Source organism: Varanus komodoensis, unplaced genomic scaffold (genome assembly GCF_004798865.1).
Source record: "Varanus komodoensis strain SLA01 unplaced genomic scaffold, ASM479886v1 scaffold11, whole genome shotgun sequence".
Lineage (NCBI taxonomy): Eukaryota > Metazoa > Chordata > Lepidosauria > Squamata > Varanidae > Varanus > Varanus komodoensis.
Window position 1 is genome coordinate 542679 of NW_025335317.1, and position 27796 is coordinate 570474.

The following is a 27796-nucleotide window of genomic DNA, read 5'->3' on the forward strand; positions in this document are numbered from 1 at the left end:
TTACATGGGAAAACACTGCAGGGTGTTTCTTTACTGTTACATTATCTGAAAAACAACATTACCCAGCAGCTGGTTAGTCTGACATACAGAATCATCATAAAATCAGTAGCATTTGGGACGATCTCAAAGGAATTGCTCCAGTGTACCCCACAGCTGACTACCTCATTTGCAGATAAACAGAGGAAAAGTTCAACTTGCAGAGATTTTGATGTTGAAAGATCGTTGAAAACTCGCGATACCTTTGGACTGGTGTGATTAGAACAGCCCAATCAAACACCTCCCAGTGAGCTCAGCGTGTCCTTCCCGTGCTGACACCAGCTCATGTCCTGAAAATGCAGCCTTTCAGAGGTCTGCAGCAGCTTCTCCCCCAAGCTTCGACTGAGCTGTGAAGGAAACCTGTGCCAAAATTCTTCATTTGAGTGGGTTGAGGAAAAGTCTTATACTGAAGTGACTTTTGCAATCACCACTGGCAAGTCCGCCTTAATTGTAGAGGCAATGTGATCCCACATCTGTTTTCACCATTCTGAAGATTCAGTGTGGCATTTCGCGACCTCTGGGGGGCACCGGTGGAGGGTGGACGTTCTCACTGCTCAAAGGTCTGCAACAAAATATTTCAAAAGAAGAGAACGGCAATCGATTTGGTGCAGTGCACATGTGTCGAACTGCAAAGATGGGAAAAAAGACTGATAGTTGCAGCTTTGATTCATGTATGAAGGAATGGGCCATGCATGTAAAGGTGTCTGCCAACAGGTTAAACATGCCATGGCCCTCGGAGACGAGGTGGAGAGAGCAGGGAAGAGACAGGCCACTTTTGATCAGTAATGGACAACCACTGCTCACCTGCGAGGGCGCCGGCTGCAGCTTGTAGATTAAAAGTGGCAGCAGCAAGGGAAGCCTCACCCCAGCACACTGCCTCCCTGGCGCGCGCAGCAACCCAGGGGCTGCTTGAACCGTAGGTTCTCACTGCAAGCCGAGTCAGCCCAGGAGCTCATCCTTCCATGGTGGCTTTGGGGCAGTCCCCCCACCCCCGCCCATCCCGCTTGCCAGAGCACGGCCTGCAACTAGCCCTACGCTCACATCCTGGAAGCATCCCCATGCGGGTTCCCCTCGGCCCACTCCTGCTGGCATCCCCCTCCTCGCTGTGGTTGCCTGTGCCTCCTTCCGATCCCGGGCCTCCTGGGAAGGGCCTGACCGAGCCAGCCACTGGCACAACGCCCTCTGCACGGCGGCAGGGGCAGGTGCTGCTGGCGGCCACAACAAACCTGCTGGCGCCGCGCGGGGGGATTCGCGGAGGCCGCCCAGACTGCACGGGGGACTGTCTGTCCACTGGCTGTGCCGGGCTGCCAAAGGGTCTCTTTGTTTCGGGCATCTCGTTATCCTGCACAAAGATGCAAATGTGGAAGTAAGTTTTTCAATCCAGGTTAAATCCATTTCCTTGCAAGTGGCACTGCCACTTTTTCTAAACGTAAGTAAAGCGAAGTTTAGCTTTTAAGAAAGCTTTTAAAAAGTTTAGCTTGAAAAAAAATCTCTGTGCTGACTTGTCAGTTTAATGCTCCATTTTCGGCCTTCAGTATAGCGACTCATTTATTCACCCTCTTCCTTTTGCATAGATGGCATGGGGCATCTCATAACGAGAGGCAGGAGGGGTGGGGGCAGGGCAGAGCCCCCACAGGTCCGTGGGCAGTGCTGAGGGAGCTCCCGGCCGCCGCCGCTGCTGGACAGAAGGCGAGAGCCAGGTTGCCCCGGTTGCGCCTGCGCCTGTCCCCCTGGGCAGGTGGGGATGCAGCTCCTAGCGGCCCTCCATCCCAGGCAGTGGCAAAGGTCTGCACAGCTGCAGCTGCCTTCGCACTCTGGCAGCCGTGGGTGCGCCTTTTTCTCTCTCCGCTCCCGCTGAAATCCCCAGCAAACGCTTTCACAGCCACCTTGTTGCCACTGGCTCCCTCCCTGCGGCCTGTGGCCTTCCCCCACTGCTCCACTGTCTAGGCCCGCCTGCCTGGCCTGACCTCTCAGCCCCCACTCAGGCTGTTGCCCGGGCCCCTCACAACACGCGTGATCGCGGAGCAGACGGCTGCCCTACACACAGAATCGGCTGGGAGGAGCTCAGCACAGCTGCCAGCACTGGCCGGCGAGGACGGTCGCAGCGAACTTTTACCTCGTTGTCTCCATCCACCCCACTGCTGATGCTCAACAGGCTCCGTGTGCTGGACCGGTTGCTGGAACTACCTGGTCAGAGGAGGAGAAGACAAGCCAGCCGCAGCTGGGGATTGCCTGGCATTTCATGAGCAGGACTCGGCCACCCAACCTTCCTTCCCAGAGGCTGCCCGTCAGCCGCCTCCCCAGGTCTTAAAAGCCCCGCTCTTCCTAGCCCTATAATCTTTGAAATGGGAAAGTCTCCCTAAAAAGATTCAGTCACTTGCTTGTCACAGCCAGGACCCATGTGCCATCCTCAGAAGGGAGGAGGTTTTTAAAAATCTTGCTCGTTCATTGTGAAATTGCACCGTATCCACTTGTGCGTCAATCCGGCTATTAAAGCATTACGTCATCTAATCTATGCAAGGGAAGAACTGGCATGGCTTCTTGGAGGGTGGAGAGGAGGTCCTCAGTCCACGCGGCCAGGGCTGCGACGTGGCTCACCCACTGCGGCACCTGCTGCTTTTGAGCTGCTGGGAGCTCGGAGGCACGCGAGAGCAGCCCTGCCGGTGCCCGGCTGCCCACCCGCAAGCCCTCCCGGGCCGCTGGGGGCCCCCGCATCCCCGTGCCCCCACCGGGCTTCTGGCCGCCCACTGGCTTACTGGTGGTGCTCGACGTGCTCTCCGTTCTCCAGTCCCCTCGCTGTATCTCCTTGCTGGGAGGGATGAGGCTTTTCCGGGGACCAAACTCATAAATGCCAAACTCCGGCTTCTTGGGAGCGTTCTGCAAATGTCCCACAGGCACCGTGATCTGCAGGTCTGCAAGGGAAGTGTCGGGATTCGGGATGGCTGCCTGAGCGCAGGAACAGGGCAAAACGTGTGTGGCCAGGCTGTGTTCCAGGCTGAAGGCACGTGCCGCCCGGCCATCCACACAGCCCACGGCACTGCAAGGAGGCGGATCCGACTGGCTCACTTCCGCCAAAGCGCAGGCCGGGAAGCCTGCTCCGGGCCCAGGCGTCTCCCTCTCCTCCGCTCCCGCGGACGGTGTCTGGGCAGCCCTGGGCGGCACGACCGCGACACGGGTACCCAGGGCCGTTCTGTGAGACCAGTGAGAGCCCCCTGTAGTGCAGGCCCCCTGAAGGGGCTGGCGCAGCCAGATGCCACCTTTCGTGGGTTCAGCTCCCTTGCTGCTGGGCGCCTCGATGCCCAGCCCAGCCGGAGTGCTGTTCTTCCCGCCAAGTAACTCTCTCCGTCAAATGAAAAGTGCCCCACGCAGCCATGGCAGGCTCCTGCCGCTGCGGTATAGCGCAGAAAAACGCTGCACCGGGCCCTCTGCCCCTCTCCCCACACGCAGAGAGCCTTTGCATGCTGCAGAGGCACCCGCGCCCTGCGTTCGAGGACCTGGCGGAGGGCGTTGTGGCGGCTTGCAGGCAGTCTCCAGAGCGCACGGTTGCTATTCTTCGCTCGTGGCTGCCCAGGGTATGGGAGCACAGCTCTTCTGAAGAGCTCGTCTTCGTAACCAAGGTGGTGTTACGGTCCCTGTCTCCACCATAGTGTTCCTACTCATGATCCTGCATGTGTCCCAGAACGCTGACAGAGAACGGGTGGGTTTGTTTGGCCTTCAGAATCGCAGGACAGCATGAAAACGACTAGAAACAATTCCTCGTGGCTCCCATGTTTGAGCTGAGCAGCTTAGAGAGGCCTCCAAGGCACATGGACTGAGGAAAGCAGGGGTCGTGCACGAGGTGCAACCGGCCATTAGCATGGAAGGCACCGTGACTAGAATAGAAGCGGAGGGACGGAGGGAGAGCTTTTCCATCTCTGGCTGAATGCAGCCACCGGCTGACGAAGCATTTTACCTGCGTGTTTGCCAGCCTTTTGCTTCTCAAGTTGTCGTCGAGTGATGCTGTCACGCAATTTTTTCAGGTTTTCCTGGAATTGCACAATTGCATGAGAAAACAGCTACATGAAGTGGGGCAATTTCCCATCACGTTGCACAAAACTGCCAAGATCGAATGTAATCCAACTAGATCAATGGGTTGCTTGTCTTCTTTTGAGGAGTCCATGCATAGGGGCTCGGAAAAGGATCGGCTAGCAGGACGGAGTGGCTTCTCAGCCACTTCCCAGGCTGCCCAGTCCACCCTCCCATGTTTTTCTAGGTCTGTTGATGTTGTTCCACTGCATTCATACCACGGTTGCTTGCTCTTGCAAGAAACCCAAGGCAAATCACAAGGTTCTCCTCTTTGCCATTTTATCCTCACAACAACCCTGTGAGGTAGGTTGGGCTGGGAGTTTGTGACTGCCCAGTCGCCCAGGGAGCTCCATGGCTGAGTGGGACCAGAACCAGGAGCTCCCAGATTCCCAGCCCAGCCCTCGGAGCGCCGGGCCATGCGGGACCCCTCGCGCCCACCCTTGTCCTGCCCACTGCGCTGCAGGGCGGCCCCCTGCAGTGAGCAGCTGAGCATCTTCTCAGCTTCTGGAGGAGGTGGGGAAAAGCCTGCACAGCCGTGGGGGTCTGCCCACCATCACTGCCTCACCCACGGCAGCATGGGCTTTGCAGTCATTCAGCAGGACGAAGGATCACTTCCTGGACCCTAGCAGTCACTCCTTGCCACCATTCAGCCTCCTGCCTGCCCCGACCGGTGCCTGCCCATCGCAGTCGTGCGCTGGTCTTAACCCAGAGCATTTTTCAAATTTAGAGCAACCCGTGGAAGAGGGAGGCAGGCACAGCGGCTCCAAAGACAATCCCACAGCCAGGTGGGAGCTGCGGACTGCTCAGCGTGAGTTGGGGTGTCTGGAATGGCTAGGATGGGCCAGGGGTGCAAGACGGAGCCGCTCCAACTGCACCCGCCTCTTCGGAGACTCACTCGGGTCAGGGCTCACTCCGCGCCTCCCCCGTTTCTGGCTGGGGCTGCTGAGGGGTGCCCCGAGCTTTGCAGGACCACTGTTGGGTGGGGGGGGTGGCAGGGAAGGCGGGCACCTGCCCTGGGGGCTCACAGGCCTTCCTTGCGAAGCCCTTCAGAGCTGCCTGCGTTCTTGCGAGGAGCCCTCACAAAGCCCAGATGGCTTCCGAGGCACGTGGGGGGTCGCCCACCCTTAGGGTGGCCCTGCCGTTCTTGCCAAGGGATTCGGGGGCTCCTTCTGGGGCTGCCTGCCGCCCGTTCACCCCAGAGCCCCTTCTGTGCTTGCAGGAAGTCCTGCACTCAGCCAGGCCACTCTTGGAAGGACACAGAAAGGAAAGCCGGAGGTTTTTCGTTTCCCCGCACTGGCCATGGAAAGCGAATCCAGAGCGATGTGAGGCCAGATTGTGCTGGGTGCGGCTTCACTTTTGCTTCTGAAAGAGCCTCTGGACCACAGACCTGCTGGAAGCGGAATGACTCCGATCTCTTCTTCTGGTTTAGCTGCCACTCCTTGAAGCAGAGGACGGCTTCATCCACCGTGAGCATGCCCAGCTTCACCTGCTCCTGCAGCGTGATCAGCTGTCTTTGGCCTGGGGTTTTCATCCCGGCAAACGGGTCGTATATGCTGCTTTGGGTCTGGCTCGGACCAGGGTCTCCTGGCTCTGGAAAAGGAAAGGAAATAAGCAAGCACTTGCAAGATCAACTTATTTCATGCTTCTTGGAATGGCAGGCAGTTCCATCGCATGACATGACTAGACATGTGAAGACCTAGAGGAAAATGTAGAAACATTTTCAGACTAACCCATTTACCCCATTTTGTTTCTCATAGACTGCTTTTCTTTTCTCCAAAGGGAAAAAAATAAAAATGAAATGTTTTGTATACTGAAATACTGTCTTTTAGAATGATGCATAATGTGTTGGAAGCAAAGTGATCATACAGTGCTCAGTGCCTTCAACCATGCAAAAGGATTTCTAAAGTCCTGAAGTAAAACTAAAGATGTAAAATTTCTGGAAATTTGTTAGTCAGGGGACAAAACCTTGCTGTAAGCTTCCTGGCATAGCTATTTCTTTTATTCCTTGTTAAGATTCTTCCTCTAATGTATGTTAAGGATAAACGTCAGGAGGGCTTCAAAGCCACGCTCAGTTTCTCAATTTGTGACTAAAGTTCACCATGATCAGTAGATGTGAAGAACATCAGCACCCTTGACAGTCTGTGCTCCTGGGCCTGCTCTGGTTGTTGCTGCTGTGGTTGTTATTATTGCGTAGCATGTGCCTCCTGCCCTCGGCCTCCTGTGAGGAACCCAGGCCAGCTTTGTTGTGGCTGTGTGCCGTCAAGTCATCTCTGACCGCCCTGCAGAATGTCTTCTCCTTCACAGTCCTGCTTCTCAGCTCAGGGCTGCGGCTCCCTTGATGGCGCCAGGCCACCTCGCCTTTGGTCTCCATGTCCCTCCTCGGCCTCTGACTTCCCCTGGCCCAGTGGCCTTCTCCGGGCAGGCCGGCCTCCTCCTGATGTGCCCAGAGCACGACAGCCTCAGCTTTGCCATTTGTGCTTCCAGGGAAGGTTCTGGCTTGATTTTTGGAGGCTTAGATAGCTCCCTTTTATCCTCACAACAACAGTCCTGTGAGGTAGGCTGGGCTGAGCGGAGTGACTGGCCCAAAGTCACCCAGGGAGCATCATGGCTGAGTGGAAGCTCAAATCCGGATCGCCGGGGCCCTGGCTAGTGCAGCATTCTCGCCACGACATGGCACTGGCTCTTCTGTGCGGCCACGACCACCACGGCCACAACCACAGGCAGAGGAAGAGTGGTCGAACCCTGGACCTCGACTGTGCGTCACAGTCACAAATAAAATGCCCAGCTATGGACACCCAGGAACGAGCCTGCTGAGCAATGGGAAGCGCATGGGAACTCGGCCTTACCTTTCTGAATGTTTCTTGCAGACACATAGAGGTTCCCAGGTCTTTCTTGATTTTTACTTGCAAATACTAGACAGATACGATTTATTTGGTTGTTAGTTTATGAAAATCTTCTGATGCTTTACAGCTAATATTAAACTTTAAAATGATTTAAATGTAATGCAAACATGAAGTGAAAAGCAGCATAAATACAACAAAGAACAAAACTCACCGCAATCCTGGACCCAAATTGCATGGTAAAGGCTACAGGTCCGGGATTCTAAAGGGCCTGGGACACCCCAGCCGGCTCCGCCTGTGCCTCCCATGTGGAGCTTCCTGTCCCCATAAACTGGCCTCCCCATTAGCACCTTCTGGGAGTGAGCCCAGCCGAGGCCCCACACGGCCCTGGAGGCGCTCAGGTGGTCGCAAGGAAGGGTGTCGCTCCCATAGCCCTCTCCGTGTCCCGTACTTTGGTACTTTGCCAGAATTCAGAATTCACACTGGGACTGGGAGGAGAAACCCGCTAAAACTGAGTGCTAGCGTGAAATGGCTGTGAGAAGCGCCCGGACTGGGAGCCTATCACGGGACCCCGGCTTTCAAAATTGTGGTGAGATTCGCTGGGCCCAGCCAGCACCTTTGTAAATGTAAGATTCTTTGTCCTGCTCCTTCGAGGGGACATCGGGTCTCGGCACAGGAACTGGCGGCCTGTTGACGATTTCATGGGGGAAGCTGTCGTGCTCCACAGTGTGGTAGAGCGCCTTGTCCTCACCCTCCTTGGGCTCCGGCACATCCACAGGTACGCCTAGGAAACGGGAGAACTCAGCAGATGCGCACGCCCTGTGTCCCACAACCAAAACTGTCCTGAGGCTTTTCAAGGGGTTCCTCCCCTGAAAGCAACATAAAAATTGAGCAAAGCATAAAGTTCAGAGCAGCAGAATGAAAAGGGTTAGTGGATGAGGGAGGCTGAGATGGAGTCCCGTTCTCTTTCTCCTTTCCGTCTGACGGTCAGCCAAGGCAGCCAGAGCGCTAAACGGCCGTGGACTCATTTGAAATGGAGTCAGCGCAGGGTCCATTTGCATTGGTTCGTGCTACGTTAGCCAGAAAGAAATCAGAATGGCATAACTGTGTGTTTGGCATGTGCTTTGCACTTTCGTGAAGCTGCACAGGTAAGCTCAGTGCTTGGAGCGCCAACCCCATTCCCCGGGCGGCTCCCCTGGTGGAAGCACTTTTTAAAAAATAAGGAGAGCCACCCGACACCGTCATTTCCTTTCTGCAGAACTCGGATGTATTTGCGCCTGCTCAAAACTAAGGCAGACGGAGAGCAGCGGGGCGTGGAGGCACCAGCGGGATGCATTTGGCACTCAAGGGAAAGGGCGCGCTTGAATCGCCCCAGCTGGGTGCCTAACCGAGCTCTACCCGGAATGCTCCGCATGGCAGTGCCAAGGCTCCGAATGGTGCCGGCAGAGAAGTGGGGTGGCTTTACGGAACTCCAGCTGGAAACCAAGCTTTGCCCCAAATGCCAAGGCAAAAAGAGCTGAGCTCCTACGCTGAGTGTTGCCTGATTTGGTTCTGCTTGGAAAAACAGAATTAGGCAAATCTCAGCGCCAGGATTTAAACCCTAGGCTAAGAAACTGCGGGGAAGCAACGGATTGGTGACTAAGGTAACTGTGTTCGCAACGGCCGTGGCAGAACCCGCGGGTGAAGCTGCATGTGCCGATGCTGTGGATGATGGAAGTGGCTGTGTCCAGCTGCCTGGCTTTTGCCACTGCAACACTCTGTAGATCGCTTCATTTGACTGGCATCACCACCTGAGTCAGGTGCGTGCCTGGCCTTCTGGACCCCATCGCCTCATCGGCAAGGAGAAAGATCCAGGAGCAAGAGAGCCCCAGCGAGGAGAGGCGAGGGACGGGAGCAGGCACGCGCTCGGACCAGTGGCCTCTATACCCGGCTGGCACCAAACCGCTCCTGGCGCTTCTCCGGCACAGAGAAGGAGCACGACTGGCTGGGTGTGGCTGGACCGCTGGGCGTGGCGGGACCCCCCCGCGGGTGTTCAGAGAGCGGGTGCTCCTGCTCTGCCTTCCCCACGTGCTCACCTTCTAAGAACTTGCGCATCATATAGGTCTTTGTTGTCCGTGCGCAGGGGCCGCTGTCATCCGACCGAAGCATCTCCACGTCTGCAAAACACACAGGCACACAATCCTCTCCTTTCTCTGCGAGCAAGTCTCGCCTGAGGAAGGATCCTGACACGGCGGCTGCCTCAGGCAAGGGCACCAGAAGCAGCCCTCGCCAGGAGACCGTGCACACGAGCACACGCACACCCTGGAGCAGGTGAATCAGCCCATTTATCACCAGCATAGAAAACTGAGTATCACAAAACATACAAAGAAAAAGAGTTCCAAGTATTTCAAGGCTATTCACTAAAAAAATCTACTTGGGCCTTGAAAGAGCGGAGGATAAAAAAACCAAAGGAAAGAAACCACTTCTATATATGCCATAACAACACTGGCTGTGAGACAACGTTCGTCCAGGCCGTTGACAAAAACTAGGAAAACAAGCGGAACTTGTTAATTCATACGCTCCTTACCGTAAACATCTCCCTTCTGCAAACAGACAGGTGTCGGTGTGGCGTGGGAAACGGGGTTATTCTTTCTCTTTTAGCACATTTGATGGGAAGGAGGGAACAAATGTACACACACACACACACACACACACACACAATCTGGACCTTCTGGTCCCAGCTCCTAAAAATGTGTGAAAACTCTTAAGCGCCAGTATCTCAGCCATACGGTATCTTCATTGCATCGACAGTGACACAGCCGAAGACATCTGAGCGGGCACGCCGCGCCACGCGGCCAGGCGGCAGTGCAAGAGACGTGCCTCGCACGATCCCCCGGCGCTTGCACGAGTGCATGCGAGTGCCGCCTCGCAGTGCAGCGAAGCGGATTTCAGCGGGAGAATGGCGCAGTGGACGTACACAGGTCCTCCGTGGCACCGGGGATCAAGCTGGCCATCGACTCGTAGAGTTCCTCGTCGCAGCCGGGGTTCAGGGAGCACTTCATGAGCAGATCGGTGGAACGGTGCGCCATGGACTCGTAGCCGGAGCCGTCCTCGTCGCCCTGCATCAGCTCCTCCTTTATGTGGCTCTTCAGCATGTCTGCCGTCTCCTAGAGAGGGGGAGGCCAGCCGGCTCTTTTCCGAGGCAGCGCACCCGTGCTTCCGGGCCCGCACCGCGGAAACTGAGGCCCAGTGGTTCGGCACCCCAACATTTGTGACCCAGACAAAAGTGAACTCTGCTCATGCCAGAAGTGACCCCCCCCCCCCCGCAAAGGGAGCCGGACATTTGTCTACATTTTCTCTGGAGATGCTACAGAGCACCAAGAAGGCCAAAGGTGACTGCGTGGGCGCTCCACGGCAGCTCCAGGTGAGGTTTCCTTGGATGTTCCTGTACGAGTCCCTGCTTTTTGGACCTGCGAGCAGGGATGCAGCCCATGGGTGAACCGGCACCCCGATCTCTGGAGGTTGCCCATCCCTGCTCTAAAGAGCTTCTGGGACACCGCGGCGCCGGCCAGAAGCGGGGTTGCTTCTCTCACCACGTATTCATCAATGAACTGCCGGAGATCCTTGAAGCCGTGCTTCTCGGCCAGGTTGTTGGGGTAGCAGCCATGCCTGTTGGCCACGCTGTAGGCCTGCAGGGCTCCTGGGCACGTCAGCAGCAGGGCGGTGAGGTTCTTTAGCCCGTATTTTGCAGCAAAGTGCAGCAGAGTCGGCAGCTCTTCGTCCCTCTGACCTGAAGAGCGAGGGGAACAGAACGACAACAGCTACGACGCGGGCAGGAAATAGGAGGCTTACAAAGAGAGCAGGAAATTTGCATCGCCCGATGGCTGTCCCACGCGGTACTACAGGTGCCCTCAGAGCTGCGCGGAGGAGCTCCTGCTCGTCCCGGGTGGAATCCCCGCACTTCGCAAAGGATTCTGGGGCCCGGATGAGGTGCTGCCTGCCCCCCCCCCCCCCCCGGGTTGCTCACCAGGATCCGGACAGCCTGGCAGCTCCTTGAGGCTCCAACAAGCTCACGGACAAGCCATGCGCTGGAAGGGCGGCTTGTTGCCCAGGAGCAAGCCGCCCCGTGAGAATCAGTCCCATTTGTAAGGGCAACAACCCACCAGGGCTTGCCGCCTGGAACGGTTGCTGCGTCACACAGACAGTACACACCCAGCCCCTCTTGCCCCGCGAGAGCCAGCAGCGTGCCCTCGAACCCCCTCAACCGCCCCACTGCCCTTGTGCGTTGCGAATCGCAACAGCACAAAGACCTCACTAAATTGTGCACTGTCTCTCAGGTGTGGCACCCGTTCTTCCTTTTTTGCTTGCTGAGAAAAAAGATGGATATTAATCTAATTAATAAATAAATGGAACATTTGCCCTTCATTTTGAGTCAGTCTTCTGCTGTATTTTGTTATGTTGTTCAATTATAAAATTTCTCAATAAAAATATGAATGAGAAAGTCAAACTGGGGTGGAATTTCCAGGAAAGCTGGCAGAAGCTCCAAGGGGCCATCCGCATCCCAGCTAAGGACCCGTTCATGCAGCCGGCTCGTGATGCGCCGGGAGCCCAGACCGCCTCCTCCGGCGAGATGCCCTCGGCCCGCATCCTCCCGCCCCGAGCGGCGCCCACAGAGGGCCTCCCAGCCACGGCCGCACTCACTGCTTATGTCCTCCTCCTCCAGCTGGTTGATCCCGAAGAGGTGCAAGCCGCAGGCTGGGAGGTTCTTCTTCAGGGACTCGGTCAGGATTTTGTCCAGCACTTCGGTGTCGCGAGGCACTATTTTAAATGCCTGCGTGCAAGAGGAGAACCACCGGTGCCGTTAACAGTTCAGCCAGTGCTGGATTCTGCTATGGGTGGGTTTGGCCATCATTTTAAACACATACAATGTTAAATTTAAAAACGGAGGAGGAGACTGGGAGGAGAAGCAGACTCGTGGAAGCAGCCTCGAGTCATTGAAAAGGAAAAGGGCAGGATATCAATAAGCACACAGCTCAAATAACCCAGAAGAAACGCCCCTCGGGGAGCAAAGCACCTTCAGTGGGAGCGGGCACCTCTCCACGCACGTCGCCACCACGCATGGCCTGCCTTGCCCACAAGGGCGCCTCCTGTGCCCATGCTGGGCAAGCTGAATGTGCAGGCGGCCACCTTTCGGGTGGCTCGCTCGTCGGGCTCAGTCCTCTGTCCCGCCGGTCACCACCGTGGCGTTTTACCTGGCACATGAACTCCACCGGATTTGCCGCTGCAGCCAGCAGGTGGCCGATTTCTTCCATGTCAGTGTAATACCGGACGCTCGCTTCAGCGGTTGCTAAGTCCCCAGAGAAGAGCCGCAGGCCCACGACTCCAGGGGGCAACTCTGTGGGCAGACAGAGAGCAATCACCCACCGCGTCCCAAAGCAGGGTCACGACACCAAAGAGCAACGAGGCCCGCTTTCCGTCTGCGCCCGCTGCCTGGGCTGAGGGACGCTACTGCGCACCCAGCCTCGCTGACAGGCAGGCCCTGCAGAGCACCTCGCTCCTCTGGCGCTAATCCGAATGCTGCATCTCCAGCCCTGGATCTGCCTCCTGAGCGATTACCTGGATTGTGACTCTTCCCACACCTGGTGGCCCCAGCGCCGGTTGCGGCTTAGACGCGGTCCAGGTGAGAAAGCGCTAAGGCAAGCGGCAGACGCCACGGAGGGGGCGCACGCTCATCTGAGGCGGCATCCCGCTTCCACGAAAGGACCGGTGGATATCATGGGACCCAGAACTGCCTCCGCTCGGAGCATCTTGCCAGCTGCTCTCCAGCTGTACCCATTTTGTTTCGTTGCTTCGGGATGGACTGCAGGCAGGGCGCTCCGGAGCCGTGGGTCAGCTGCCTAGGCCGCTTCTGTGCTCCACAGCTCCAGTGGGGTCTTGGCAGCTCTGCCAGCTGGAACCCCCGGAAGCCTTCCAGACACATCAGCCCCTGTGGGGGGACCAGCTGGACAGGCACAGAGGGCCACACCAGCATCCATCTAAGCCCCCGCGGGAGGGGACCTGACCACGGCAAAGGGGCCTCCTCAGGGCCCCCCACGCCCAGGGGAAAGAGACAAACCCTGCTACGTGTGTGGGGCTGATGGCATGCTGGGACAGTCCCGCGGCTGCCTTGGAGGCCGGGGAATCCTGAGCCGCTCCAGACAATATCACCTTGGCAGGGGGTGGGCACCCCCAAAGGGAGGTCTGGGGCCCTGGCGCCCCAGCCCAGACGGCCTCCGTCAGCTCAGGTGGAGAGGCTCCTGGGAGGGAGGTGGGGGGCACTGACGGGACCCCCAGTCCATCCCACTGGCCCAGCACAGGATGGACAGACCAGTGGCCCAGCAGGCAGAGAGGCGGACGGACAGACTGATGGATGGATGGACAGGGGGCCTGGAGAGAGGAGCGTTCTGCACCGCAGCACTATTAAGCACATGTGCAGAGTGCTGCCCACACTGGAAAACCTCAGAAAAGCTCTCTGGGAGCCGTCCTTGGAAGAGAGCAAGAGGGTGACTACCCGGAGGAGAGCCTTCTCTGCGGTGGCGCCCCGATCGTGGAACACGCTCCCCAGAGAGGGCTGCCTGGCCCCAGTGCTTCTCTCCTTTTGGCATCAGGCGACACCCTTTTTATTCTCACAGTATTGTAATTGTTAACCTGTTTTATTTAGAGGTTTTATATTTTAACACCGGATGCTGTGCAACTGTTACTCTTATTTCTATTCTTATTTTATTGTATTAATCTGCTATAAACCGTCCCAAGACGTCTGTGATGAGACAGCATAGAAAAGTTATAAATCAATAAGTAAATAAAATAAGAAAGAAAGACAGACAGACAGACAGAAAGAAGCTTTTAAAAATGTAACTTCTTGAAAATTAGAACTGCAGCTTGGGATGTTTGGCAGAGAGTGGGGGAAACAGGAAGCCCGGCTCGGCTTCTGCTTCCTGTGGCGACTGATCCCCACACATCTGCAGCTCGTGCCTCAGCCCCAAAGAGGCAGAAGCCCCCACTTCAGGCTGATTCAGAAGAGCAAAAACAGGAAGCACGGGCGGCTGAAATCGATGCGTCCCAGTCACCGCCCCACCCCTCTCTGGATCGCCGCAAACCGAAGACGCTTCCAGGGGCTGCTCTGGGGCCTTGGCCGGGGACCCCCTGCTGCGCATGTGCAGCCTCTTGCCACTGCCCCCTGGGACAGGGGAGTGTCGGCCGCTCTGCCCTGCCTCAGGGACGCAACTTGGCAAACAGGGCTCATGGTTGCACCTACCAGGTGCGCAGACGGAGACGGCATATTCGTTCTCCATCTTGGCTGGTACTCGCACTGGCTGGCGACCCTCCGAGGAAAATTCCACTTCCACTTTTACTTGGCTATCCAACTTGCATTTCAGGATGACGTAAACGACTGTCTGCACCTGGAAATGGAGGATCACATTTAAAAAGCCCCGTCTTGGGACCGTCCTGCAAACAACATGCCCACAGTGACCCGGGACTGGGAAAGCATTCAGATGCAGAAGCACTAAAGCAAGTGACAGAGCAGTTCTATCTGCCCACAAGCAAAAGGGATCAGCATGATCAAGACCGATCAGCTGAGAGGCAAGCGCCTGACACGCAGCAAGCCGTGAGGTGGAGCCTTCTGCACCGCGCAGAGCGGGACTCTGAGGCCGGTGCCCGCGCCCTGCCGGAGAGGGCGGGAGAAGGGCCGGAGACGCGAGCGCTGCAGGGGCTCTGCGGGCCCCGGGGCGCCGACTGCGCTCCCTCGCGCACCGCGCACCTGCTGCTCAGCCTTCCCATTGGTCAGCCACTTCCTTTTCCACCCACACTCTTTTCCCCACGCCTGCCCCTTACGAGACATTTGACCGCAAGGCCCCGAACTCGGGCACAACTGCCACTGCTATTGTCCCCGGCCTTCTCCCTCTTAGGAGGAGCCCAAGGTGGAGCGTGAGGCTCGCCTCCCCTCTGTGGCATCCTCACGACAACCACCCTGCGAGGCAGGCGAGGCTGGGAGCGAGCGACTGGCCCAGCATGCCCCAGTCACCTCCACAGCCAGAAGGGGACTGGGCTCGGGTCTCCCGAGCCCCCAGGCCAGCACCCTGACCCCCGCCCACGGCATCCGTGGGGAAGCCTGGGGACCAGTGAGTACAAGACGTTGTCCACATCGGCCTTGCAAATCCATGTGCCTCGCCCATGGTCTGGAGTATCCGCCACGGGACGCCTCTTGGGAGGCTGCCCTGAGGCCCTGCTCCCAGTGAGCTAACAGGCGTCCCTTCCCAGTCCTCCCTGGCCCTCGGAGGTGGGTGAGGTGCCGACCGCACGCTCAGGGACTGCCGCGGTGGGAAAGCAGGCTGGGCCACCTGGAGCACTGCAGACGGGAGGACAGCGGCGCTCCAGAGCAAGCCGCGTCCAGCGCTGCTCTTGCCTGGAATGTGAATGCCCACCGGCTCCCCGTGGAGCGGAGGGGTGAGCGGCCGGGGCTCTCTTCAGCTGATCCTCTGGCTCCTGCTGTTTCACCAGGAACACTTTTGGGAGCATCTTCCAAGCCACGGGGCGAGCAGGGGCGAGCAGGAGCGAGAGGGGGAGAGCGAAGGGGCCCTTGTTCCGTGCCCCTTGGTGACGCGAGGCTTGCCGGCAGCACCAGGAAGACTGGGCTGCTTGGCCGGACCACAAGTCATGCTAAACGAGGACGCGCTTTCCGTTTGATTCGGTCAGGCTGCCACACATGGCGGGGGGGGGCAGATTAAGCTCCCTGACAGACAGACCATTTCCCCTGGAAATCCCCCCAACAGGATGGCTGGGCAAAAAGTTCCCGTGATGGGGCCTTTCGCTGCCTGCCCAGCCCCTCCCCTCGCACGTGGGTGGCCCCAGGGAGGGCCTGCGTGTCTGGAGGAGGAGCACACGGGACACCCGCTTGTCCCCCCGCAGGGCCGTCCTGGGCCAGCCCGAGCCCGGAGCGGCCCACCCCACACGCGGCAGCAGAGGCCATACCGTACCCCGCAGCGAATGCGGTCGGGCAGCACCACGGCCAGGGCTCCCGGGGTGCCCTCCGAGGTCCGGCATGGCAGGCTCATCGCCGGCGTGCACGGCAGGCCCTGCTGGCCCCGGTCATCATCCCCTTCGGCGTCCGTCACGGAGTCACAGCCAGAGTCTGAGCAGAGCAGAAGAGGCAGCGTGGTTTCGAGCAGTGGCTCGGCCGCAAGTTCCTCACCCCACCAGGGAAGCACCTTAAAAGGAAGCAGAACCTCGGCGTGCCTCAGACCAAGCAGGCCTGCTTGAAAACGCTGCACATGCTGCTCGGAGATGGGACGCTCTCCCTTGCGCCCTCAGACGAATCCGCTGGCATCGAGAAGCCTCCCTTGGGCTCAAAAAAGACCTTGGAGTAATTGTGGGCACCAAGCTCAACATAAGCCAACAATGCCATGCGGCCGCCAAAAGGGCAAATGCTATTTTGGGATGCATTAACAGAAGTATTACTTCCAAATCACGAGAAGGAGTAGTTCCTATATACTCCTCACTAGTCAGACCTCGCCTGGAGTCCTGTGTCCAGTTCCGGGCACCAAGATTTCAGAAAGATGCAGGAAAATTAGAAAGGGTCCAGCGGAGGGCAACACAAATGATCCAGGGTTTGGAAGCACTGCCCTGTGAGGAGAGGCTGAAGGAACTGGACATGTTCAGCCTGGAGAAGAGAAGACTGAGGGGGGACAAGATGTCCCTCTATTAGTACCTCAAAGGCTGTCACAAAGAGGAAGGTCAAGGTCTCTTCTTGCTGATGCCAGAGCGCAGGACACAGAATAATCTATTCAAGTTGCAACAACCCTGATTCAGGCTGGTCATCAGGAGAAGCTTCCTCACTGTCCGAGCAATAGGACAGTGGGACCAGCGGCCTGGAGAGGTGGGGGGCTCTCCCACACCGGAGACATTCGGAACGAGACTGGACAGCCCTCTGAGTGGGAGGGTGTGACGTGGTGTCCTGCGCCAGCCTGCCTTTTTCCTACGAAGGGCGCAAGGCAGCTTCCATCATTCTCCTCCTCCATCTTATCCCCACAACAGCAACCCTGTGAGGTAGGCTGGGCCCAGAGTCACCCAGCTGGCTCCATGGCTGAGTGGGGACTAGAACCCAGATCGTGGGAGTCCCAGTCCCACGCTCTTACCCACTGCGCCACACTGGCTCTGCTCTTCTATGATTCATTTCCACGATGGGTGCAAAGCTGGGAGAAACCCGGGTTCAACTGGCAAAGGCATGTCTTGGCTTCAAGATGCTCAAGAGGCCCGTGAGGGTCAAGAGGGCAACCCCGAGCTGAATTTCCGCCGCTGGGACTGGGCAGGACGCCACGCAGCCCTGCACTTGCTGGCCATCCTGGACTGCTCAGAGCCCCCCAGCGGCCCCCGTGTGGCCAGTCGACCTGCTGCCCCTGAGCCAAGCAGCCGGGGGGGCTGCCGGGCGGGAGGAGCAGCATGCGCAGAAGGCGCCGGAGAGGCCTCCTTTGTGCCGCTGGGGGTGCTGGGGAAGGGACACGAAGGGCGCTTGGCACAGCAGGAGGTGCCGCAACTGCCTCCTCGAGCTCAGCTGCGCCAAGAGCTGGCCGGCCCATGACGCTGACTCATCCCGGCTCCCAACAGCAGGCAGGCAGGCCGGGCAGGCTTTTCAGTGCGATTGTTCCACTGATTTTTAAGAGAACTGTTATTCCAGATCCATCGCCATCTGCTCAGGCCCCTGCTTTCGCAACAACAGCTTTGTTTACTGGAGCGGACAAGTTTTGCTTTCTGGTACAGTCAATATCATGATGACAGGATCGCCATTTCCGAGAACTGCCTTGTTATGTTTCCTTTCATGCCATTCAGCCACAGCAGAATTTAGAAGAACCAAGTGCATGCCAAAGTGACGCTGACTCGTGCTTCAGCCTCCAGCCTCTGCTGCAGCGGCATGGAAGCTGCTCCCCACCTGGAGGCGCAAGGCTAGACCCCGGCCTCTGCGCCCTCACAGTCTGCTTCTGTTGAGGACCTGGCTGCTCCATACAAGGCACTCGAGGGTCTGTGCCACCATTGCCACCAATTTCCCCCTGACTCCGAGAGCTCAGCAGCCCCGTTTAGCGTGCAGAAAGATAAATCCCCCTCACAGAGCCGTTTCACCATCACCGCCGTGCTCCTGGGCCAGGCAGTTTTCTCTAAAGACGTGGGCATTTAAATGTTTTCCTGCAAATGCTCTGACCTAGCCAATTATTTATTCATTACGTATGTATTAAAAAGCTTTTCTACGCCGTCCTTTGCCTCGAGTCTCACGCACAGGACTGCCCCTTCTTGTTCTGCACCCTTTCAATGCCCACATGCAGCCGCTGCCCACAAGACGTGGCTGGCAGGCAGACGCGCAGAGAGGTCTCGCTGCTGCACGCGCCCCGAGGTGGCAGGTGTGACTGCAGAAGCACCCGGGCGATACGGATCACGCCAGCTGAAGGCCACGTGTGTTCTCTCGATGGGTTTTGCGGTTGGCAGGGCAAGATCTTATCCTTCCACACTGCCATCATGACTATCTTGCTTTCTGAAAATCCTTCCAGGAAAGCCACAGACTTGTGCTAGCGCCCACATGGCTCTCCTCCTGGCTGTGGCCACTCTGGATCTTCGCTACAAAGGCAGCCTGCCAAGAACCTTAGAATCATAGAAGAGTAGAGCTGGAAGGGGCCACGAAGGCCATCAAGTCCACCCCCCTGCTGGTGCAGGCCACCACGTCACGCCCTCCCACTCAGAGGCTGCCCATTTCTTCCTGAACGTCCCCAGCGTGGGAGCGCCCACGGCCTCCCCAGGCAGCTGGCTCCACTGTCGCATTGCTCGGACCGTGGGGAAGCTCCTCCTGATGTCCAGCCTGAACCTGGGCTGTTGCGGCTTGAACTGATCGTTCTGTGCCCTGTGCTCTGCTATCAGTGAGACGAGATCTTGACCTTCCTCTTTGAATGGTGGGAAAACGGGCCTCTTAGAAGTGCTGCCCTCCTGTCCCACAAGTCTGCCATTCAGGCCACGCATCAGAGAAGTGGCGGGAGAGGGGCTCCCCAGGGGCACACGCCCCAGGCAGGCAGTGCAGCCACGCCAGAGGCCACCCTGATCCACGCAGAAGCCCCCGCAGTGGCACGTCCTTTGCCTGCAGAGGTGCCCCAGGCACATCCTCCTCTCAGGAACAAACGGGCCACCCTCAATCCATGGGGACCCACACCAGGGAGGGAACCCGGCCCCGGCCTGCCGCAAGGGCCTTGGTCCGGATCCGGGCCCGCACCAGCCATCGCTTGCAAGGGGGTGTCCGTGGGTGAGACCAGCAAAGAGTGGCCCACTCTGGAGGGCCGCACAACCCCCGTGGAGGCGCAGGCCGCACTGCGCCAGCAGACATTCTTGCCCCTGCACAGGGAGGCTCTCCGCTGTGTCCCTGCCCCGAGGGAAGGCAGCAGAGCGAATGCAGACGCCGCGTGTTCGCTGCGCAGCATGAAAGTGCCTCTCCCTCCGCCTCTTCCCCTGTCCGTGCATGGCGGGAGCTCCTTTCAAGCCACGGACCGGACCGGACAAGCCCCAGCACTGCTGCACCAGCCGGACACGGCACGGGCGGCCATTCCTGCAGCCGGCCGTGCTGCCGCACAGGGAAAGTGCCCACGAGTCCAGTGGCAGCCGCTCCTGCCCAGGCCTCCTCCCTCTTCGGCACGGGCCGCTCTAGCAGGCCGGGCAGCGGCACACCGCGGCTCCTGGGGCCACGGGAGGAATGCGGACTGAGCGGCTTGAGCGCGGACACCCTGGGGTCACTGGCCTTGCCGGGGAGGGTGGCTGAGCCCGTGAGGGCCGGTGCCGGCGGCTCACCTCCTTCCGAAATAGCGCTCACGACGGCATTCACGTAGGCCTCCGGGTCGTCGTCGCAGGTCAGCGGCTTCCAGCGGGGCCAGTCCCTGAAGAAGTGCCGGTAGTCCTCCCACTCTTCCACGCCACAGAACAGCTTCACCACCTTCTGCGGTGGCTGGAGGACGTCCTGCAGGCTCTGGCGGACGGCGGGGACACGGAAGTGCTGCACCAGCTCGGTGGAGAGCAGGAGGACGACGCACCCGCTGCCCCGGAAGCGCTGCAGGGCCCCGGCCAGGACGGCCGCTCCACCCTCCAGGCAGCAGCTCTGGACGTCCCGGCCCAAGCAGAGCAGGCTCTCCAGGTACTGGCACCAGTCGTCCGCATCTCTCGCGTACAGGATCAGCACGTCACATGCGCCAGGGCGCACCTCTGCGGGGGAGAGAGGAGGGAGAGGGGCTGTGCACAGGTGCTGGGGCCCCCGGCGGGACACGGGCCACGGCACGTGGGCGACTGCGGCCCGACCCGCCTGTGGCAGCCACAGCCAAAGTCCCTTGCAGGCTGGACAGCACCGGCCTGCAAACGAGCCACGGCTCTCTCCCTGCGCATCCTGCTCCCGGCTCTCGCAGCTGGGACGCGATGCCTCACGCTGGAAGGCCCTTGGCTGCCGCGGCCCGGCTGCTGCGGCCCACAGCTCTGCCCGTCACCCCTTCTGTGGCAGCGAAGCAGGCCTGGGTCTCCACCAGGCCCTTCCACGGATGCGCCCTGCGGCCTGCCCTGCCATTGCCCCTCCTGCCCAGCCAGCTGCTGATGCCTCTGCTGGGGAACATGGCCCCAGGCGCCCAGGGCGCCTCACGCGCCCAGGCACCCCCGGTGCCCGTGCGCTGGCAGCAGCAGCAGCGCAGCCCTCCAGCTGTTCACAGTGCCCTTGTAGGGCCCCGCCGGAGCGAGCTGCTTGGCTCCGGCCCCCCACTCCACTCCCAGTCGCCCTTGCCTCTTCCGCCCTCCCTTGTCCTAGGCTTCCTGCTCTGCTCTGCTCTGCTCTGCTCTGCTCTGCTCTGCTCCACTCAGAGCATGTCCGGGAGCTCTCAGGGTGGGGGCAGGTGGGTGGGCACAAGACCTTGTGAATTGTACTGGATGTTATATGGAGCGATGGGTGGACCTTCCCCACGTTCTTCTCCAGCTGTTTGGAAACAGTGATTTGGCACGTTTGCCGAGGAAGATTTCTAGAGCTACGCCGTCAGTTGCCATTTTCCTGCTACAGCATCGACTGGAAAGCAGGAGTTAATGCAGGCAGGGCAGAAAGGCAGGAGCGACTGCAGTTGCTCCTGGGGGTTCCGTGGGGCCGTCTCCCCGGAAGCACCCGCAGGACTGGAGCCCGAGCGATCTGGCCTGATTCCCACACGCTCTGAGGGCTGAGTGCTCCCCTCCAGTCCCCCCACCCAGCACAGCCCCCCCTCAGCTCATTCCTATGCTTGTTTTGTCATTTGTGTTTTGTCTAAATTCAGTGGAGAGAGAAAGGCACTTTGTACGTGCACGGAGGCATTATCTTCATGGCTCACTCGTAGTGTGAGCTGGACTCCTTGGCTAAGTTGTGGCCAAGCTTTGACACAAAATGGGTTGTGAGGAACAGGCAGAAAGTGCTGGAGGAAAGTTGGACGGCTCTGACCAGCGATCTGCCTGACGCGCGGGCCCAGGGGCAGCCCTTGCCAGCTGCCTCCCTGCAGGACGTGCGAGGGTGGGGGGCCACCCCCCTTCGTTCCTGAAAGCAGTGGGGCAGGGCGCTGTGTGCTGCACTGGGAGGGAGCATTCGGTGCAGGGGGCAAGAAGCGGGCCGCATCCCCGCCCTGCAGAACCAAACAGGGAAGAGAAGAACCGGGAGGACTGGCTTGCCCAGGATGCGGGAGCCCGCCTGTGACCCAGGAAGGTGCTCCGCAGGGCTCCAGGCAGCCTCCCTGACACTGGCACTTCATGTTTCAGTGGCTATTTTTATAGCGAGTGGCATATTACTTTGGGGATATGTTAGCTTAGCAGGGAAGGTGCTGTTAAATAGCAGTAAATTATAAGCTGGGAGCCATCAGGCACTGAAAATGGGTCTAAAGGTTATCCGAGCGAAACTTCCGTTCAGTGTATTTGGAACAGCCCCAAAGCGAGTCCGCAAGTTCTCAGGGATTTCGGGGGAAGCCGAACTCAGTCGCACGTCAGCCCAGCGGCTCGCCTGTTTCTGCAGATCACGCAGCGCGCACAGGCGCTTGCACGAAAGCTGGGCTGCCGCGCCTCGCTGCGGGAGGGGCTCGGCTCGCCCGCTCCCCTGCTGTCGGTCCCGGCGCTCGGGCCGCTCTGGCGCAGGGAGCCGCCGCGGGGAGCGGCTCCCCGGGCAGACTCGCCCCGGCCAAAGGCCCGCCGCCGGACCTGGAGGGCCACGTGGTGGGGCGCCCCCGCTCCCGCAGGCATCCGCGAGCACCCTGCCGGGGCTCCCCCGCCCCCGCGAGCCCTTGGGGGCGTGCAGCGGCGCGGCTCGCTGCGCAACGGTACCAGAAAGGGCCCGACGCCTCCGCCGGCTCAAGGCGGCTGCCCCTCGTGCGCCGCGCCTGCCGGGCGCCCCGTCCGGCCTGCAGATCCGCGCGGAGGCAGAGCCGCCCGCTGCCTGCCCCTCAGCCGGTCCCGGGGCGCCCGGCAGGCGCGGTGAGGCGGCGGCGCGGATTCGCGCCCGCGGTTGAGAGGCTGAAGCGGCCCGCGGGCGCTGCTCCGCATCTCGGCGGCGGATCCAGCCTGGGCGGCGGACGAGCGATCCGCGGCGCCCAGCCAAGGATGCCTCTCGGCTGAGCGCGCCCGCCCGCCTCTCCTCTCCACCACTCCACGCCGGCCCTGGCCCCGGCCCCGGCCCCGGCCCCGGCCCCGGCCCCGGCCCCGGCCCCGGCCCCGGCCCCGGCCCCGGCCGCCCTGCTCCTCTGGGGACGCGGCTCTTCGCGCCCGCAGGGCCCCCCGGCCCGGGTCTCGCAACCGCTCCTCGACCGCCTGGGCTCCGCGCCCCAACGCGCCCTCCTCTTCCCCCGCCTGCCCGCTCGGCCCCAGCTACGGGCTTTCTGCGAGGCTTGGCTAGAGCTCCGCGGGTCCTTCCAGCCTCCGCGCTTCCACTCCAGGATCGGGGCCCTGAAGCACCCCTACAGATCAAGAGGAGGACGAAATTTAAAGCCCCGCGGAGGCCTCCCTGCGGACCTGCTCCACATGCCCCTCCTGAAATGGCTCCCCCGCAAAAAGCCATCGCCGGAAAGTGCCTTCGGTGGGTGGGAAGCAGCTGTTGGAAAGGGGCTGCGCAAGAAGAGCCGCGCCAGCGCTCCCGCGGCGCTTTCCCTGCGCTCGGACCTGCCGGGAGGGTCACCCTGCTTCCGTGCGCGCTTCCTGTCGCGGGGGCTGCGCTGCAAGCGCGGGCGCATTTCTGCCCCAAACAGTGGCGGTTGCGCATCAGAGGAACATCTCGGTCCTCGTACCGGCTCAGCCAGCAGGCGCCAGGCAGGCGGAGGGCTGTCTGGCATGGCCACCCCAGTGGCAGCGGGGCCTCAGCCAAACCCTGTTCAGACCTTTCTGCGCACACTCACGATCCACCGAACAAGTAACGTACACTGGTTGTGAGCAGGTGTAAAACTGCACAATGGAGTGGATGGAAAGTTTGAACGTTAAATTCTCCCCCACTCCATGCTCCCCCACTCTCTCCCCCAAGAGAGAGTGTGGGCGGGTGGGTGGGCGTGGGAGTTTCCATTAGCACCAATGGAAGTGCTCCGCCCCCCAGCTTAGCCCTCCCCTTCTTTGATCTTGAAAAACAGCCCCCCCCCCCAGGCAATCAAGTGAAGGAATCGCTGTTAGTATCAATGTCCATGTCCGCCATCCCGAGGGTCCCCCACTAATAGTCGCCCTCTGCTCCCAGTCCGACAACCATCCCTAATCCACCGGACCGTGCTCGGTCTCTCCCGAAGCTCCTCATTTTCTCCACCGGGACATCGAGGGGCACTTTGTCAGAGGCCCTGCTGAAATCCAGGCAAGCCACCTCCACCGCGTCCCTCCGCCTGGCCACCTCGAAACCTTGTAGGAGAATCCCACAAGGTTCTCAAGAAATGCATTGTGCGGGGATCTGTAGGCAGGCTGGTCGTGGTTGCCTTGGAAAAGCATGCATCCTGAACCCAGGGAATTCTCCCTAATTCATTCATTTACCAGATTTATACAACCCCATTTTAAACATCCAGCCAGATTCCCTGAGCCACAGATAAGAAAAACAGAAATAAACTAGGCAGTTAACATGTTTACAATTACCTTGCAAGAATAAAATTGTGGCTGCTCAATCGGAGGGCCAAGTTTAAATCAAAATGTCTCCAGCAGGCAGTATCTGTGTCTGTCTGACACTGCCAGGCAGGGAGTTCTACAGAGTTGGTGGCAGCAAGTTTGAGGCCCTCCCAGTGGGCTCTCAGTGGCCCCCCACTTCATGGGGAACCCCGAGTACCTCACCAGAGGGCTTTGGGGACCGCGTGGGCTGGTGCGGGGGAAGGGACTCAAATATTCTGGTCACAGGGCTCCAGCCTGGAGGCTTCTCACACCAGCCATGCATCGCACCCAGCGCCTGCCCGGGCCGCCCGGATAAGCTGCGCAGCTGCTGCTTTTCGCAGGGCCCAACCTCACGGGCAGCTGCACACACAGCCTGCGCCCATGGCCCCACTCCACTGCGCCCCGGTGGTCCCACGCAGGTGCAGGGAGCATGTGGGGATACGGGCGCAAATGGGCCTACCTCTGCCCAGAGAGAGCCGTCTCTCTCCTCCTCGTCCGCTGCTCCGGAGCAGCAGCATGGCCGGCCACCTGGGGGCGGGAGGGCAGGAGGCACCAGTGGAGGGGCGGACAAAGCGAGCGAGCAGCCCGGTGGCTGTGCGGGGCCACAGCAAAGGGCATGGGAGCATCACGCCCCGGCTGCGGCAGCGAGCTCCACGGTGCTCGAGCAGAGCCACCAGCCGGAGCTTCGGATGCCTGAGCGCCAAGACACACCAGTGCCAAACGTGGGCGGAATATCTGGCCGTGCCTTCACGTCCTGCCGTGCTGCACTTCCTCTGCTGGGTGCTGTGGGCGTCATCCTCATGTGAGGACAGCTCACCCCCTCACAGCGAGGGGCAGGGCTGAGCTCCTCCTTGCGCACCACCCCCACAGGAACTTGTGCTCAGAGGAGGAAGGGAGTGCTGGCGGAGCTGCCTCTCTCCAGCCGCAGAGCTCCGGGGACCCGGGTGCTCCGAGACCCACCGGTTTCAGCGGCTCCGTGCACCTCCTGTGGCCCGGGACCAGGCTGCACCTTCGGGCCCACAGTTTGCCAAACTGCATGGCAAGGGCAGCAAACACGCTCAGTGGCCTAAAGACGCACGGCCCGTGTGCTGCAGGGGCCACTCTTCCAGCGCCGGGCACTGGAACCGAGAGGCCAAGAGGAGTCCCGTGGCCAGAGAGGTTCAGGAATGCTGCTGAGCTGAGCAGTTTCTCCAACCAACTCTCGCATTTCTCAACTGGCGCTTCCAGGCCAGAAGGCCTCTGAGCGGCTGATTTATAACTGCCAAGGCTATTCAGAACCAGGGCGGAGGGCGGGCGGGCGGGCAAGTGCGACAGCCACACGTGGCATCCCAGCCGCCCGATGCGCGACCTCAGGAACGGATGGAGAGGGACCTGCGCTCCGACAGCCAGCATCCCCGGCAAGAAAGGACGCTTGGGCCTTCTTCCTTCTGAACATGACTCTTTTCAGTCTAGAAGCACCCGCCCAGCTGAGTTAGATGGGGCTGAGGCGTGAGGGGAAAGGTGTTGTGCCGTAAACCCCATGCAGCCTTTATCTGGCGGCGAGGCCCTTTGAAATCGCCTCTCAGCAATTTTCCCCACCAGCACCGGCCACGCTTGGATGCATCAGCCTAGAATCGGGCTGCACAGCTGCCCTCCGGGGGCGCCGAGGCAGGCACTGCGGGTCGGTCGGTCAATTCCAAGAGCCACACATGCCACAGCGAACGCACAAAGCGGCGCTGCACAACTGCAGATCTGGGCAATGGAGGTGGCAGGCAGGAGGAGCTGGCAGTGAGGCGGCAGCGGTGGGCACTCGGGCGGTCACTACGCCCCGGTGAAGAAACGAGACGGATTGCTTCACTCTTCGGCTCTGCCGCAGAAGGCAAAGAGCAAAGGCCGCGGCGCGCCGGCTGGAGCCGCGAAAGCCGCGGGCGGCCCCGACGCGGGTCGCGCCCGCCCGTGTGTCTCTGTGCCGCGGGATTGGGCACCGCCGCCGAAATAATGAACGAACCGCCTGCTCGGATCCGGAAAATTCGGGCGAAGCTACTTCCGCGCGTCCGGGCAGCCAGCTGGTGCCGGGGCCCGGCCAAAAGGAGAAGCGCTTCCAGCCACTCGGCTGCACGGCGACCCAACCCGAGGCCTCGGCAGCCGCTCCTCGCACTCGCGGGCTGGGGGGAGTCTCGGGGGACGACAGAGTAACCGGGAGGGGATGGAAACGCTCCGGGGCGGCCCAAATTCCAACGCCAGCAGGCGACCTGCTGGCCGCCGCGCCGCGCCGCGCCCCGCCAGGCAGGGCAGCCTCGCCACCGCGAAGGGTCCCGGCGCCGACCTTCCGGCGCTCCGGGGTCCCGCGCCCGACCGGGGCCGCGCTTACCTGGGGCCGCCGCCATGCCGGACAAGCGCCTCGCGAAGCGGCGCTGCCCACGGTCGCCAGAGGAAGCCGCCGAGCGGGCGAGGAGCCGGGCAGCCGGGAGCGCCGCCTCGCTCCGGGCGCGGTGGGCGCTGCGTCGAGGCGAGCGGAAGGGCTCGGGGAGCCGGCTCCGAGGGGCCGCCCGGGCGCCGAGCACTTCCCCGCCCCTGCCTTCCACTTTCCCCTCGCCTCCCACGCGCGCCGGCCCGGCGCTCCTGGCCGGGGTCGCGGCGCCGCGCGTGCAGGCGCTCGCACGCCCAGCCCGCGCTTGCTCTAGCTCTCGGCTGCGCCGGGGCTGCTCGCCCCTCTCCTCGTTTCCCCGACGCCTGGAAGGCGCTTCCTCAAAAAGGAGGGGCAGGGTCGGCGCGGCGCAGGGCAGGGCCCGGTAAGCCTCGGCCAGCGCATCAGGCCGCCCGCGGGTCAGCGCAGCAAAACCGGGGAACGCGGATCTGCCCCAAAGCTGCACCGATCCTCGCAAGGCTCGGACGCGCAACAGCTGTTTCAAGCCGGCGCGGGGCGGAGGCTGCCGCGGCCGAGAACGGCCTCTCCGGCGTCTCTGGGGCACGAGCCTGGTCCTAAAAGCCCACAAGGGGGGCCGCCGCGCCCCGCCACGCCGAGCCCCACCCTCCGGGAGACGCCGGCCCCGGGGAAACGGCGGGATCGCCTAAAAGTAGTGGCAGGCTAAAGCGCGCTGCGGGGACCGGGAGGGGGGCGCAGGGGCCTGCGGCCCTTCCAAAAGAGGAACTTCCGCAAGCACGCGCACGCGCCCCCGGCGGCACGGCTGCGCCTCCTCGGGGAGCGGGCTGCCCGCACTTTCGACCCGAACGTGTGAACCCGCCCTCCGCTGCGTCGCGGAGCACCACGCACACACGAGCCGCGCGTTTCGCCCGCAACCCTCGGCTCCCTCGCTTCCGCGTGCGCTGCGGCCGCTTCCTGCTGCCCGCGAGAGAGTCCTACCTTGCATTGGGGGCTGCGGGCTTGCCGCGGACGGAGGCCGTCCGTCCGTGCGCGCCACTCCCGCGGGATCCCGTGCGCGTCTCCTCCGACGGAAACCCCGCCGGAGCTAGCTGGAAGCAGGCGAGGGCGGCTTCAGGCGAGCGCTGCGGATCGCGCCGGAGAGGGGTTTTGCATTCAGCGCCCGTGCGGTCACCTTCCCAGGAGAGGCGGGCGCTCAGGCCGGGCGCGGGGCTGCATGCGAGTAGCGCCTGTCCGTGACGTCCCCCACCTGAACACCCCCTTCCTGAGCTGGAAGGGGAAGTTCCCGCAGCCTGCGGAGCGTTCTCAGTCGGTCCACCGCCCTCCCCGAGTCATGGATCCGGACGGATTCCTGCTGGCTCTGGGGGAC

General features: G+C 60.8%; 1 protein-coding gene across 2 annotated transcripts; it reads right to left on the minus strand.

The window, feature by feature from the left end:
• PIK3AP1 (phosphoinositide-3-kinase adaptor protein 1) lies at positions 1 to 27796 on the minus strand. 2 transcript variants are annotated; one of them, XM_044420170.1, is made up of 17 exons: positions 27409 to 27796; positions 19773 to 20180; positions 15935 to 16089; positions 14215 to 14359; positions 12173 to 12315; positions 11622 to 11751; positions 10514 to 10710; positions 9898 to 10087; positions 9017 to 9097; positions 7558 to 7725; positions 6948 to 7013; positions 5489 to 5691; positions 3989 to 4061; positions 2793 to 2948; positions 2153 to 2223; positions 1263 to 1378; positions 1 to 598 (listed from the first exon to the last, which is right to left on the minus strand). In XM_044420170.1, exons 1-17 carry the CDS (start codon positions 27413 to 27415, stop codon positions 532 to 534), a joined length of 2376 nt encoding a protein of 791 aa, XP_044276105.1. In that variant the 5' UTR covers positions 27416 to 27796; the 3' UTR covers positions 1 to 531. The 2 variants fall into 2 exon arrangements, with proteins under 2 accessions (XP_044276105.1, XP_044276106.1); XM_044420171.1 differs by lacking the exon at positions 6948 to 7013.

Excerpts from the sequence above, each read along its gene's own strand:
- PIK3AP1 (XM_044420170.1), bottom strand. Across the intron at positions 2,224-2,792 it reads GAGCACGTCGAGCACCACCA|GTAGTTCCAGCAACCGGTCC; the intron begins GTAAGCCAGTGG and ends TCCTCTGACCAG. Across the intron at positions 1,379-2,152 it reads GGGTGGATGGAGACAACGAG|GATAACGAGATGCCCGAAAC; the intron begins GTAAAAGTTCGC and ends ATCTTTGTGCAG.